The sequence below is a fragment of the Trachurus trachurus genome (assembly GCF_905171665.1).
Source record: "Trachurus trachurus genome assembly, chromosome: 6".
In the NCBI taxonomy this organism is placed as follows: Eukaryota; Metazoa; Chordata; class Actinopteri; order Carangiformes; family Carangidae; genus Trachurus; species Trachurus trachurus.
This window is the reverse complement of record NC_139897.1, coordinates 22,715,690-22,730,977: the sequence shown is the minus strand read 5'-3', so window position 1 is coordinate 22,730,977 and position 15,288 is coordinate 22,715,690. Positions and strand designations below refer to the sequence as shown.

General features: G+C 40.7%; 1 protein-coding gene across 1 annotated transcript in view; it reads right to left on the bottom strand.

Annotated features, from left to right (window-relative positions):
• Positions 1 to 2,066: 2,066 nt before the first annotated feature.
• fa2h (fatty acid 2-hydroxylase) overlaps positions 2,067 to 15,288 on the bottom strand; it is a 31,574-nt gene continuing 18,352 nt past the window's right edge. The window contains exons 2-7 of the mRNA XM_083973283.1: positions 10,589 to 10,720; positions 5,428 to 5,570; positions 4,901 to 5,001; positions 4,530 to 4,702; positions 3,123 to 3,375; positions 2,067 to 2,268 (exon numbers count right to left, since the gene is read on the bottom strand). Coding sequence (XP_083829409.1) covers positions 2,201 to 2,268; positions 3,123 to 3,375; positions 4,530 to 4,702; positions 4,901 to 5,001; positions 5,428 to 5,570; positions 10,589 to 10,720 — 870 coding nt within the window. The 3' untranslated portion in view covers positions 2,067 to 2,200. The remainder of the gene's footprint in view (positions 2,269 to 3,122; positions 3,376 to 4,529; positions 4,703 to 4,900; positions 5,002 to 5,427; positions 5,571 to 10,588; positions 10,721 to 15,288) is intronic.

Sequence of the window (15,288 nt, the reverse complement as noted above, 5' to 3'; positions counted from 1 at the left end):
ATTGCAAACGACCGCGTCCATCGTTATGTTTTTGTTTTCTTTTTCTTTCTTTTTTTGTACCATAACTGACATTAGTTGTACAAACCATGACACAATTTGGTGCTGAATCAGTTGCAGAAGCCCTACACTGTTAGCCAGTTCAACTTTTTATATTATAAAAGCAGTGTTTTGGTGACACACACCTGAAGACTGAGTTATTGCTGCTGTGCATACATGAAAGGAATAACCTTACAGTATTGTCATAATAATCTCTTCTTTATAACTGTTTATAAATGTCTGAAACAGATATTGCAGTTGTTGTTATTTTACATGTGTAAGGAATCGGATATATGTACAATAATCATTAAGCAGGAGTCTCAAAAAGTTGATTGCAAATGATTTTCGGTAGCGGTATAGAATATTTTTCACCGTTTCACAGAAAATCATCTGAATTAACTTTGTTCTGCTTTAGGGATCTGTGTTGTTGTCGTTGTCAGGTGTTTAAGAGGAGACATTTAAAAGGATCCGCCAGTCGCTGTGGCAACCTCCTGCTGTCCAGTCAGATGAGTAAGCATCAATCGTCATCCTGCGAGGATCTACTGGGCCAAAAAAACTCACACCAGTGGTTTTAAAACGGTTGGAGCGAGGCCAAAAAGGTCCCGAAGCTCCTGAGAGCAGTTACCTCCACATTAAAATACATAAAATCTCCTGTTACCTATAGCCCACTGTGTGCCTTTGACCCCAAGATCCTCACAGCAGGAGGTCTGACAGGCTGGCTTCATGCCTCTAGCGTTGTCCCTCTGTCACTATGACAACACTCTATCTTCCATCCACACATACAGTATCAATCAAAAGTCGTTCTTTCTAAAAAAATAAACAAACATCCACTCATTGCGATAACATGAAGCTGCTGTGATTAAAGAATCTCCTCCTCTGTACAACGCATAATACAAAATAGCTTTTTACATCTTTGTTTTTATCTTTAATGACAAAGAAAAAAAAAGAAAAAAGGAGAAGGAAACATACCTGCAAAAATATAACATCTCCACAGTAGCTTCAAACATTTCGAACTCTGCCTTACACAACATTAACAGTCAGCTTCGCAGGTAATAAATTAAATCTATACTGTCGCATGAATGTTAGCATGTTCAAATGTCTGAAAAGAAACTGTTTTCTGTTACCAGATGGGTTTTTTTTTTTGGTTTTCTTTAAAAATCAAAAACATGGCGGAGGGATTTTCTGTCGACTGTTACAAACGTGCAAAGTAACATGGAGCAGCAGCGAAGCTCAGTGGTCAGAAGAGAGGAGAGGAGAGCTGTGACAGTGAGGAGGAAACAAGACGTATTCAAACTGCAGACAGTGCAGAAGGCAAAAAAAAAAAAAAAAGTTTTTCCTGAGTTAGTTCACCTGGTGATATTATTAGGGTGGGGTTGGGGGGTGGAGGGGGTCTATCTGTCTCACTTACAGTCTCTACACGCTCTTATCTGTCACACACTTTGCTCTTTCACTCTTTTGTCCACTTTCTTCGCCACATCTCATCCACATCCTTCCACCATCCATCACTTCCTGTTCCCCTCTCTCCAAGCTCGGACAGGGCTCGAGTGTGTTGTGTTGTGCTCTTGGCAAATGTTAGAAACGGAGTAAAACTTTGTGTTTCAGTCTGATTTTGGACAAAATCTGCAGTATTCTTATAAACGTCTTTAAACCATATCAGTCTGAAGACATCGATGTCCATGTTTGTGTGCATGTGTATTTGTATTTGTATGTGTGTGTCCCTCTTTCCCTCTATGGCGCAACTTGTAGCTGAATATTAAAACATCATGACAATCAGGTGACGATGTGGCTGTAGCGGTCAGAGCTGTCAGAGCTGTGGTTTTAGTTATAAAAAAAAAAGCACACAAAGGCCTGGCAGCAGTGTGGAAATGACTGCGATGAGGAAATAGTGCAGCCTAACTGCCACACGCAAGATAACTAATCGGAAGTAAATCAGTTTGCTGTTAGGCGTTGCAGAGTGCACGGCTGGATTTGTTGCAGAGTGCACGGCTGGATTTGTTGCAGTGGCCCAGGAGTCTTCGGAAGTGCGTCTTCCTCCTCGGTTGTTACGGCTGCAGAGACTGAACGAATGGTGTCAGGGTGGAGATGTGGGTACGTAGCATGTGGGCTGGTTACAAAAGAGAGTGGCTGACAAGTCTTATGCCCCGTCAGGAGAGCTGCTTCGCTGTTAGAATTTCTCATCGGGGATGACTGTGTTGAAGGGGTGATCCCAGAATGTGGAGGTGATCCCAAAACCTGGAGAGGAAAACAAAGATTGTGTTGATTGATTGATTGATTGATTGATTGATTGATTGATTGATTGATTGATTGATTGATTGATTGATTGATTGATTGATTGATTGATTGATTGATTGATTGATTGATTGTTTGATTGATCAGATCAGAAAAAAACAGACATTAAAGGGATAGTTTAACATTTTGGCAAATTGGCCCATAGCCATAATCCCTATGGTTTTAGGAGTAGGTTCGTTGCCTTTAATTGTCGGTGCAAGCTATTTTTAGAACGGCGGAGCAGAGCTGCGAGCTGCTCAGAGCTATGCTATGGAGGCTAATGGGATTTCTTGCTTTCCCTCATCAAACTCATCAAATACACAATCCAACGACTCCAAAACGCTCTGGTGGACAAGGTGTGACCTGCACATTCACCACGCTATGAGATAATAACAGAACGTTACCAGACAGAGTTGTTTTCGAGGTAAATGCAGAGACTGCTTGCCGATAAACTGCCCCCGACGGGAACGTGCATCAGTGGTTTTGCATGATTTTACCTCTAAAACAACTCCGTCTCGTAACGTTCAGTTATTATCTCATAGCGTGGTGAATGTGCAGGTCACAACTTGTCCACCAGAGCGTTTTGGAGTTGTTGGATTGTGTATTTGATGAGTTTGATGAGGGAAACCAAGAAATCCCATTAGCCTCCGTAGCGTAGCTCTGAGCAGCTCACGGCACTGTTCTAAAATAGCTTGCACCAACAATTAAAGGTAACGAACCTACTGCTATGACTATAGGGATTATTATGTAACTCGTTACAGGGAGAATGGAGGTGAACTTCAACGTCATAATGTTTCAGACTGGGTTCCAGTGCTCACCTGCTCTCTGGTGTTCGAAGTGGTGTTTGACGTGGTAGGCCTTCAGGCCGTACATATATGAGCCTCTCTTTGGCGAGCCGTAATGCAGGTAATAGTGGATCATATCGTACACGACGTATCCGCACAGTCCTCCGACGAACACGGACGTCCCAAGGATCTTTGGGAGCGTGCTGCACAGGATTGCATAGAAACTTCCCACCACTAAGGAGGCCAGGACGGGCGGGAAGACCAGCCGAGAGCCGTCAAATGGAGACTGTGGAGAAAAGAGGTTGGAAGTGACAGTTTGTACCAAGAAAAAAAGGGTAAAAGTTGAATTTATCAACAGTATTGTAACTAGTTTTTCTACTGTGATGTAAACGTGAATCTACTGTGCATTCAGAAAGTATCCAGACACCTTTACTTCACATGTTGTTATTTTCCAATCTCATGCTATAATTGTTTGAATTCATTCATCAATCCACATTTAATATTCCACAATGACATAAAAGTTGTAAAATTCGAAAGTCGAAATGGTCGTAAATTTACCAAAAATTGAGCCATGAGGAAAGGACTATAATGTGAAAAAGGCCCCAATAAAATTTCCTTAAAAAAAAAAATCACAGTGGCCTCCATAATTTATACGAAGGAAACATTTAGAACAACCAGGACAGCGCCACCTGGACAAAGGAAGTTTCTCAGTGGTAGCGAGAGATTATTCTTAACTTCTCACATAAAGTTTATTCTTGGAGATTTTGATAATAATTCTGTTATACTGGAAAAAAAAACAGGACTTCTTCATCTAAACTGCTGATGATATTGATATTAAGTTACCTGTAGGCAGGAAGTCCAGCTGCTGTGGTGCTCTTTGGTGCAAAACACATTTTTATGACCATGAGTATGTGCATGAGCATGACACACTGGATGTCTGGTCTATTGCTGACTTTGTTTGGGTGTGTGCATGAGGAGGATTTATGATCTGGCTCTGTGATGCAATGACTTATAAATAGACAAATCTGTTGCTTGAAAAAAGACTCTGCTCAAGGTGCTTTATCTAAAAACTAATACTTTTCCCAATGTGATATATATTTCAGTTTTTACTTCTTAATAAATTGGGGGAAAAAAATCTAAAATTATATTTTTGCTTTATGCGTGATAAATTTATGAAGTAATCTAAATACATTTAGCAATTTTAACATAAAACTGCAACATAACAAAATGTGAATGATGTGAACAGGAAAGGAGCAGTTTGTTTCCTGCTATATAATATTATTTAAATGGTAACCACTCATAATGCCATAAAGCATAATGTCATCATAAAGCAGACGTGCTTCATGATTAAACCCGTTTTATGACGATGTGTCACAGCGACAGTGTGTGTGTGTGTGTGTGTGTGTGTGTGTGTGTGTGTGCGTGTGTGTGTGTGTGTACCTTGTGGTGCTGTCCGTGCAGGAGGAAGTGTAGCGTGATGAGGTAGTAGTTATGGGCTGGCGGTTTCATGTGAAAGACGAAGCGATGGATGCAGTACTCGATGAACGACCACAAGAACCAGCCCATCAAAAAGAGCAGTGGGAAAACGTACTTATGGACTGGGATGGAGAAGTCTGACAACACACACAGATACACACACACAGACATGAATACACACTGACTGGTGATGAAAACGATGAAAACAAATACATGGTGTGTTATGTTTGTGAGTGTTGATGTTTATCCAGGCAATAAAACGAAGGTGTGCTAGTGTCTCTGCAGCTTGTGTGTGTGTGTGCCATGCATAGGGTGGCAGCAGGTGTGTGTGTTACCTGAAGTGAGGGCTAGCCTCGTGCTGCCCTTTGCCAGGGTGGTGTAGCAGTACCAGCTGAGATAAAACGCAATAGGAAGCCACACCACTGGTACCCAGTACCTGTGTCAAGACACCAGACCAACTCTTTACACAACTTTCAACATCTAAAGTCTCATTTTCATAAAAAAAAGTTTTCAATAACAGAGAAAATATGGGTGTTAAAAATGGACGACTAACAACTAGAGCAGCAGCTTTTAAGGAAAGCATTGAAACTACTAGCAGAAGGTGCAGCATAGTCATAAAGTATGACAAAGTCAACAGGCCCCAGGCTGCAAAAAAAAATATAAGACTACTTCCTGTTATACATTTATTGCACTCAACTTATTATTAACTGATATAAAAATATGTAGGTCAGGATGTTAGGAGTGGGTCAAAGTGCCTCAAAGTAGACTGGACTGGAGAAATATCATATGTATGATATCTTCTAAATTGTTATTATAACAGAACTGTACTCTATAATTATGAAAATAAAGTATCCTGTCTTACCAGGAAGTCTTGGTGCTGGCCTCCATGAAGGGGTTTCCAAACAGTCTAATGGGTCTGTCGACCGGCTGGTGAACCCATGCGTCATATTTCTCTCCAAGGTGGCCGACCTGCCACGCCAAGGGCTTCCTCCAGTCCACCAGATCCTGTGGAGAGATCAGCAGTGATGTATCAGACAAATGTTTTCTGTAATATACTGGAGATTATAAACTGCCAGTCCAAAACAAATGAGTCACCACTTGGATTGAACTAAGCTAATAGGCAAAAGCCTCCCATTGGATAATTACTGGATGATTATGTTTCAGCTGGCAACAACTTATTTAACCCTAACCGACGCAGTGGAAAAGATGTTAATCTGTTTCAGAAGGGTCAAATTATTGGCCTGCATCAAGCAAATAAAACATCTCAGGAGATTGCTGAGACTAAAATTGAGTTAAAGAACTGTCCAACGCATTATTAAAGACTGAAAGGAGAGTGGGGAACCATCATCTTCAAGGAAGAAATGTGGTCCAATGTGACCACAGAGTCCAGACCTTAACCCCAATGAGATGAAAAATAAATCCAACTTTGGACGGAAATAAATGTTGTGACATTGCAGAAGCTTATCGAAACGATGCCACAGCAAATGTGTGCCGTAATCAAAGCTAAAAGTGGTCCAAAGAAATATTAGAGTGTGTGACTCTTTTTTTTTTTGGGACAGGCTGTTGCCACCAAGAGGGAAAGCATCACTTCACTCCAGCAGGTGGCAGCAGAGAGTTAACAACTGTTGAACTTCACAGGCACTGGTCAATCCAGGAAGTAACTATGAAGTGTTTGTTTGTGTCTGCGTGCACGTTTTCAGGTTTACTTTGGTGTAACTGAATAGCTGCCAGCAGTAACTGAATTTTCTTTTTTTTTTCATTTTTACTTGATGATGAGTCCAAAGACCGGCGTCTCAGAAGATTTACAGGCTCTTTATAAGCTCTACATGTTTAAAGGCTCCATGTGAACAATTGAAGCTGTGGTGTGGTTTGAACAACAAACATTGCATTACATTCGTGTTTAACACTGATCTGTGGTCAGTTGTCTTGTTTCCTCAGGTTAACACACATCAGGTGATGAAAGCAAGGGGGGAGTGCAGCTGATCACGAGTCAGAGACAAGACAGGAACCACAATCACTGTAGTGAAGATCACATCAAACACACAAAGATCAATCAGAGAGTCGACGCTCACATCTAAATTTCAGCTGCGATACTTCAGGAGGAGCATCCCCTTGTGTTTTCTAAAGGATGCTGATCTTTTAGGAAGTGATGACTGTTGTTACCTAGGCGATGGTGTCTTGCTTATGACACTCCTCCGAGGACACTGGTATCAGGCACGGGCTGACACAGGTAGATTACGCCCTGACAGGGTAATTCCAGCTAAGTAAAGGTTGTCATGCAGCAGATAACGTGATTATTATCACACAAACCCTCAAGATCAGGAGATGTTTCCTCCTGAGCTCTATTTTCTACCACACAATGTGTTTATTTTTATTTTTTTCCTCTCTCAGCAGGACAAACTTGAAAAACACCTGAGTGGAAAAATACTCAGAAAAGCTAACCCCTAACCCAACCAGATACCAGTTAACACAAATCAATGCAGCAGAACCTGAGATACTGTCTTTCTGTATTCCATACATTCCTCCTGTCAAACCCTGCTGCCTACATTACCCAAAATGCAACTGCACCTCAGGCAGCTCAGTCAGAGATTTGGTTGTGAGATGCTGATTTAGCCTCATCAAAGATGGTTTATCTTTGGCCTCATGTCGCTATTGTTGAGCAAAGACGAGGAGTAGCTAGTGGGCGGACACTGTTTTTAATGTCTACACCTAAAGGGATACTTCACCCAAAATTCATAATTCACCAATCATCTATTCAATGTCATGCCAAGGAAGGGTTTGGAGAACTTTCGGAGTCATCAAAACGCTTTTGGAGTTCCAGGGGGGTCCGGCTGGCAACGGATTTTCATATAATGGCGGCGGATAGAGCTCACTTTTGAATCGTCCAAAACACACACTATGAAACATCCAGATACCTCCATACTGCTCGTCCGTACTGACCCAAGTGTCCCGAAGCTGCGACATGAAAAAGTTGTTTGGAAAAAAAATGATTTGATCTCTGTTTTTAGCCTTGTTGTAGTAGTAGCTCCCAGTGGCTCTGTTGATGTTTCTGCGCATGCGCAAGATTTGCTACGGGATGTTCGTTTGTTGTTGTAAACCATTGGATGTATGATGTAAACACGGAAGAACATCTCGGAGCAAATCTCGCGCAGCCACTGGGAGCTACTACTACAACAAGGCTACATAAAAACAGAGATCAAATGAATGTTTTCCGAACAACTTTTTCATGTGGCGGCTTCAGGACACTTGGGTCAGTACGGACGAGCAGTATGGAGGTATCTGGATGTTTCATAGTGTGTGTTTTGGACGATTCAAAAGTGAGCACAATCCGCCGCCATTATAAATAATAATATACAGTATATTATGTACATTCTGCTCTCTCAATGCCTGAAGGAGTCGTGTGGTTGTGCACTATGCTATAGCCAGATATCCATGTTGATAACTCTGGGCAGACTCTGGTTTTCTTGTTCTTGTCAGTCAATAAAGTTTAGTGCACGCGTCAGCTTTTATTAGACTGAGAGAAAAGGGTAATCTTTCAAAGACATTTTGTCTCGCTCCTTTAAAAACAAGAAGAGAAACTGTCTTGTGGTGGGTATATTCACACTTGTGACATGGTGCACTATCGACACATGACACTTAAAAAACAGACACCTCAACTAAGTGTCAACAACAACTGCTTGATGAATATTTCTCATATTTTATCTTATTAGTACATAATGTGACATTATTATAAAGATAAATAATTCTACTTAAGCAAAGAGGAGAGATAACAAGTAATAAAGTAATAAAACAGAGAAATATTATTCACTGTCACTCTGGTATTTGCTGATCTACCAAGTAATTATTAAAAATGGAAATTCAGTCAATATTTACTCTGAATATCAGCAAATGCCAGTGATACTAAAGTTTTCTCTCAAAGCTAAATGTAAAAAGCAGAAGTTTGCTCATTAGAACAAAGATAAGGACGCTAAGCTTGCTTCTAAAATAACCATGTGAGAAAAGACAAAAGAAACTGGGCCACATGTATGTGTGAAGATATGACACACTTTTCTGTGGTGAAGACACACACACACACACACACTCACCGCTGTCCTGCTGCTCACAACATGTGTTAATCTATACACTTCACAATGACGCTTTCTGCTCACACATCTAATTGTTCCTACAAGTCAAACTGTAATACTAAAAACACAGTGAAACATTTTCTGACGTTCAGTTTCTCATGTTTGTTTGTTTTGTTAAGTTACAACATGATGAATGTGGTAACGCTGCAGTGAGACTTAACATCAAAGCCTCGTGTATTTGAAACACGGGCTCAGTTATTGAAATGAAACCACGATGGGGCTTTATGATGGGAGTGTCCAGGGCTGATGACTCATTTTGAAATGACAACACAACACAACGTTATAAATGGAGGTACAACAGTTAAATCACTGGTTTTTATTGGAACAAATGAATGATTCAATGCAGCCGTGAAGAGCGTTAAAGCCTAGGAGGAAAGTGAAGGTCTGACTTTACGATGTCAACAGTCAAGAGCTGTGCATCCTACTCACTGCGCCGATGCCTGGCAACAGAGTGAACAAGACAGACTGGTTAACTGTGGCGTCGCATCATGTGCTGTACAACGCTGACCCGGTGCACCGACACAGCCCATGAACTGTTTGTCCACTGGTCCATTTATCAATCTGCTCAATCACACGAACAAGAATTTAATGAATGAACGAGTCTTAATGTGCTTGTGAGTGTGGACAAACGGTTCACAGGGACGGACAGGGCGCTCGCTTCTCTGTGTGACCTAGGTAATGAATGACTTCAGTATTCAGGAGCGCACAACGACATCACACACTGCAGCTCCTCCTGGGCAAATATTACTTTTCCTTTTTTTTTTTTTAGAAAATGCTTATCAAAAGTACATTTTTATGTGAAAATATTGTTGTATTATTCCACATTATAGACCTGATACAAACTATTGACTGACTGATGATATACTAAAGAATAAAATGCTTTTAGAAATATGATTCAAAGCCAGTGGAGCAACTAAAAGAACAGTTTTCCTATTTTGTAAGGCAATGATGAAGTTGGGTAGCTGTAAAAATGAAAAAGGAAATATTCAAAATGAAAGCAAACATTTTTTTTTTAAATATCAAAGGTGGACTGAGAAGTCAGAGTACTTGTTAAGGGCTTGTACTTGTACTTGTAAGTGTTTAGTGGAGTTAAAGTCAATAAACAACTAACTAATAAAAGTACAAATACTCAAAAGTAATTGTACATTTCTGCATAATTAAATCACAAAATAAATGCAAGTGTAATCTGTGATGGCAAAAAAATTGTGATTAAACTGCACTAACCAAAATGTTGGTGGTTACAAAGGGATTATATGGATGTGTTGTTTTAAACAGCGAGGGTGAGATAGGCGACAGGTGTGAGATCTAGTAACACACTCACCACTTTGATTCAGCATTGTGTTTTCATTAAATATTAACCTGGACAGCCTGTAAAGTTCCTACAGGTCACCAGCAGACTAAACTACAACAACTGGCAATGGAAAGTAATTAAAAAAGTAATCAAATGTAACTTTGATGAAGTAACTAAAGCAGTCTGTATGTGTTTCTACATGCTCCTCTCTCACAGTGTGGGAACCTGACGATGAACTAACAAACAGGGACATTTTTGGAGAGGGGCAAGGTGAATAACCTGATGGTTGTTCACTCTTCATCTAACCCCATCACCACTGCGCTGCACACACAGGTTTGGTCACCCTTGTTCCTGTCCAGAGCAGTAAACCTCTGTGCTATTCAACAAACAGGCACACCCACCCTCTATCATCACATACCAGTTCAAGCCAAAAAGCACACACACACACACACACACACACACACACACACACACACACACACACACACACACACACACACACACACACACACACACACACACACACACACACACACACACACACACACACACACACACACACACACACACACACACACACACACACACACACACACACATAAATGTACCTTCTCTAGGTCCACAGAGCTGCAGCGGTTGTACGGGGAGTCCTCGTCCTCCTCTTTCATCTTTGCGTCTGTCGTCTTCTCTGGCTCCTCTCCTCCTGTCTGTTCGTCGGCCTTCCTCCTCTCCCTCAGAGTCTGAAGAGAAACAAGACAGAAACAGAAGAGAGAAGGTGAACTGATGATCACGATCTGAGGAGATGGACAGACAGACGGACCGGTGATTAAATTCATGGTCGTGCCACCGTCTGCTTCGCCTCAAGCTAAAGTTTCCCAAAGATAAACATGACCTGTTTACATTATGGCTATGAAATGGTCAGGATGTACAGGTACTAATCCCTGTATATTGTAGTGTGTGTGTGTATTTGTAATACGAGATGCACAATCCATTATTTCAAGATGAACTACCCTCTGCTCTTTGAATACAACACCATCATCATCGTGTGACATAATAAAAGGCAATGGCCCCACGTGACATGAACCATATATAACTTTACATTTACAGTCCTCAACCTTTGAACAACCACTGTTTGTTTGAAAAACATCTACCGCAGGGACAACCCTGTAGCAGCCACGTGGGATTAAGGGCTTTACCTTATTCAATAGGACACAATGATCAAAGATGTTGTCTTAAATAATTATGCTACACAGGTTTTTTGCTTTAAAATGTGAATTAATCCTGTTGTAGACAAGCTAATGTGTTGAAAATGCATCTTTTCCACACTTGCTGTGATTTTTCACAATGGTTAAGACGCTGACAAATGAGGTTTAGCGAAATTTCAGTCAAGATGACCATCTCCTCCTCATGCACATCTTCGGATTTACAAGCATTTTTGCTGCTACTCAATTCTGTTTTCCCTTCATCACATCAACCATAGCCGCCAGACCTTAAATGGGTCATTTCCATGGCGATCAACTTCCTGCTGGGGTCAAAGGGTCCAAACTTTATTCCCTCTGTTCACAATAAATATCACTTGACTGAAGTTTCTCATACCGACTCTCCTGTTCCTCTTTTCAGCAGCTCCTGATTGAACTACCGGAAGTGCTAACTGTGGCTGCCCCGCATGACACCACGACCACAGCGTTTTTATGGTTTCCATTTGCATAGGATGTCAATTCTGTCAAACCCAAGTCACTGTGTACTTTTAGAAATCTTTGACTGAGATCGTGGGAAATTTGAGCATCACTAACTAGATGTTATTAGAGGGGAAGCATCTGATTTATACAAGCTATCTGGTTTCATGGAAACAAAATAAGAATATCGTTTAGATAAATGAGAAGCGATTAAGTATAAAGTTATAGTATGATCTTTGTTGGACTGATATTCTCCACACACAAAAAAAAGAAAGAACAAACCTAAGTTGACACCACACCAAATACAGCATTATGTCCTTGTATTGAAAATGTGTCAACCATGAATCATTGTGGTATTAACACCCATCCAACGCAGGATAGAAGAGCGGTTGTTGTTTTAAAGTGGAAATGTCACTCGTGAGCAATGGCTGCGGTGACCTTGCCAGTCAGAGTGATTTCCAGTGGTAACCTAGTTAAAACGCGGTCACACATAGACACACCACACTTGTTGACCAGACTTAGATTGCATTAAAATTAGCAGTTTAATGCATGAGGGTAAAATGGAAACAGTGTGCATGACTCACAGGAGATAAGTGTTTGAAAAGTGGATACCTGGCTATGTACGTTTTTACCATGTTGAACACAAGTAAAGAAGAGAAACCTTTTTTTCTTCTAATTCAGATGGATTCTTTATAGATACAAAATAAATGCCCTTTACACCCTCTTGTGTATGTTTGAAGCTGTAATCTCATCAGTCTCATGTGACCGGCCCTCCGACACAACAGGACCGCACATCTAAAAGACAGATGTATGGCTGCATTTATTGAACTACGAGGAAGGGGAGAGCTGGAATTAGGTAAAGTGAGTTAAGTAAAGTAAATTTACATATGCAAGACATGCAAGAGGAAGATGCCTTAAGAGAAGAATGAGAAGAACATGTGTGCACATGGGTCACATGTAATGCACATTGCTTACCTATCTATCATTTCTTGAGATGTGTGGCTACAGAAAAGTGCATGAATGGAACTGCTTTGGTGTCAGTCCTAAATGTAAACCTTAACATATTTGATAATGCATCAGGTTAGAGGTGCAACAGCATTAGCTCTCTGAGAATCTCTGTACGTACATGCAAAACTGAGAAATCTGTAACTGAATCAATTTTAACATCAACCAAAAACGTTTAAACCTGAGTGAGATTCTGTAAAAACATCCATTCTTTGCATGTCCTCTCGATACTTCAGTACGGGAGACAATGAGACGTTTATTTATCTGCTTCCTCTTAGTGTCTGACTAAACACTTAATATAAACAAGAAGTGTCATTAAAGTCGTTATTATCTCATGATCTCCCCTCTATGATCTGATCTCCAGTTGGTTCCTCTGCTCATCCTTTGAGTTTGCTACTGGTCGTCGGTTGGTTCCCATCAGTCAATTGAAATATTTATCAGCTGGATGGGTTCACACACACACACACACACACACACACACACACACACACACACACACACACACACACACACACACACACACACACACACACACACACACACACACACACACACACACACACACACACACACACACACACACACACACACAGGTCCCCTATGGTTTGTTACTAACATCACCTTAGCAATTCAACACCTACAGAGGCAATGTTACACCCTCCATTATCACGCTGCGCTAAAGCAAAAAAGAAAAAGAAAAGAAATCGGAAACAATGGGACCATTAACCTTTCCTGTCATTCCTGGAAGAATAGATTTGATGTAACTCACTCTGAGCTCTGACGTCTAGTGACACCAGATCCAGTCATTTGTTGGATGTACTGTAATGTAGTGATCAGCTCTCATCTACAGTACAACATACACAGAAAGAACTCTGTCAGATTATCTATATAAAATCAATACTAATGCATGGTAATGACAGAGCCAGAGGCCTAATGTTAAACCCTTTTAGCAAAAAACTAGTTTACCTGGCATCCACATCCTGTAGCTCGATCTTAATGCATGGATTAAAAAAAAAAACTATTTTAAATTGCTACATATAGTATAGTCTGCTTACACTATTTTCAGGTCTTTTTACACATGAGAACATAGGAAGTTGAGGCCTCCTGCTGCAAACTCTCACATGCTTTGGGTAGTTAGTTAATTTTACCTAAAGGGATAGTTCAACATTTTGGCAAATTGGCCCATTGCCATAATCCCTATAGTCATAGCAGTAGGTTCGTTACCTTTAATTGTCGGTGCAAGCTATTTTTAGAACAGCGGAGCAGAGCCGTGAGCTGCTCAGAGCTACGCTACGGAGGCTAATGGGATTTCTTGGTTTCCCTCATCAAACTCGTTAAATACACAATCCAACAACTCCAAAACGCTTTCGTGAACAAGTTGTTATGGTAATGGGCAAATTTGCCAAAATGTTGAACTATCCTTTTAATATATAAAAAAAGTATGTATAAAAAAAAGATTGTTTGAAGAAAAATAATGTTTAATAATCATCTGCCTACAGTGATCAATTTGTCCTGAACAGACTGGGTCAGCCACTTTAAAAATATTTATATGAATGTTAATAAATATTATTATACATATAGAGTGACTTTTGTTTCGTGTTGTTAAGGGTGACACTGCACATAGTGACACAGACCTCATATCAACACACACACTTTGTAACACAAAGCAGCACACACACACACACACACACACTTCTTTGGGTTTGCTAACACATGCACACACCAAAACAAGCAGTGTGATCATTTTTATATCAGTGAAAGAATGGAGCAGACACACCCTCGGTATCAGCAGCAGCCGTGGCGTACGTGAGCCTCTGAGGTAATGTGTGTGTCTCTGTGTGTGTTTGAGTCAGGTGACTGGAGCTGTGCGGCATTGATGAACTCGTCAGGTGTGGTGGTTTGTAGGGGGGGTGTGGTCGGTATTAGGAATGCAAACGTCCAAACGGGTTTTCATCGAAACCGGAGGAGCAGCTTATTTTATTTCATTCTACAGGGCGATGAATAGAGTGATGATGATCCTGAATCGTGTTTGGAGACGACCTTGGCACCTTGACTCTGTGTTTCTGGAGGTTTACAAAGTCTACTCCACTCATGGCAACAAAAGAAAAACAACTGAGTGAAACCTAACAACACTATTCATCGTGATGCCTTTATGTACCACAGGAAAGTTAATACGATCACGTCATGTTTTGTTAACACTTGATGTGCAGTCAAATACAACCGCACCACAAAGTACAACCTCATAACAATCTGTACAAATCAAACCATAAACAAATGGACTGCTGGAACTGGTGCTTGTTCATTTCAGCCAAATTCATCCATCACACCAGTGCTACTTGTCTCATAAAACGCTGTGGTGCATATCACATCATGGAATTTATTTTTTACTAACCATTCTATTTACTCAATGGGCTCTATGTATGCGCAGCTCCACTACTTCCTGAACTTAAGGCAGCTCTTTTATTTCCTGTCTTACATTATTGGACAAACTGATTAATCCAGGTGTGTCTGACCATTGTGACTACTCAGACACACCTGGATTAATCAGTTTGTCCAATATTGTAAGACAGGAAATAAAGGAGCAGCATTAAGTTCAGGAAGTAGTGGAGCTGTGCATAGAGCCAATA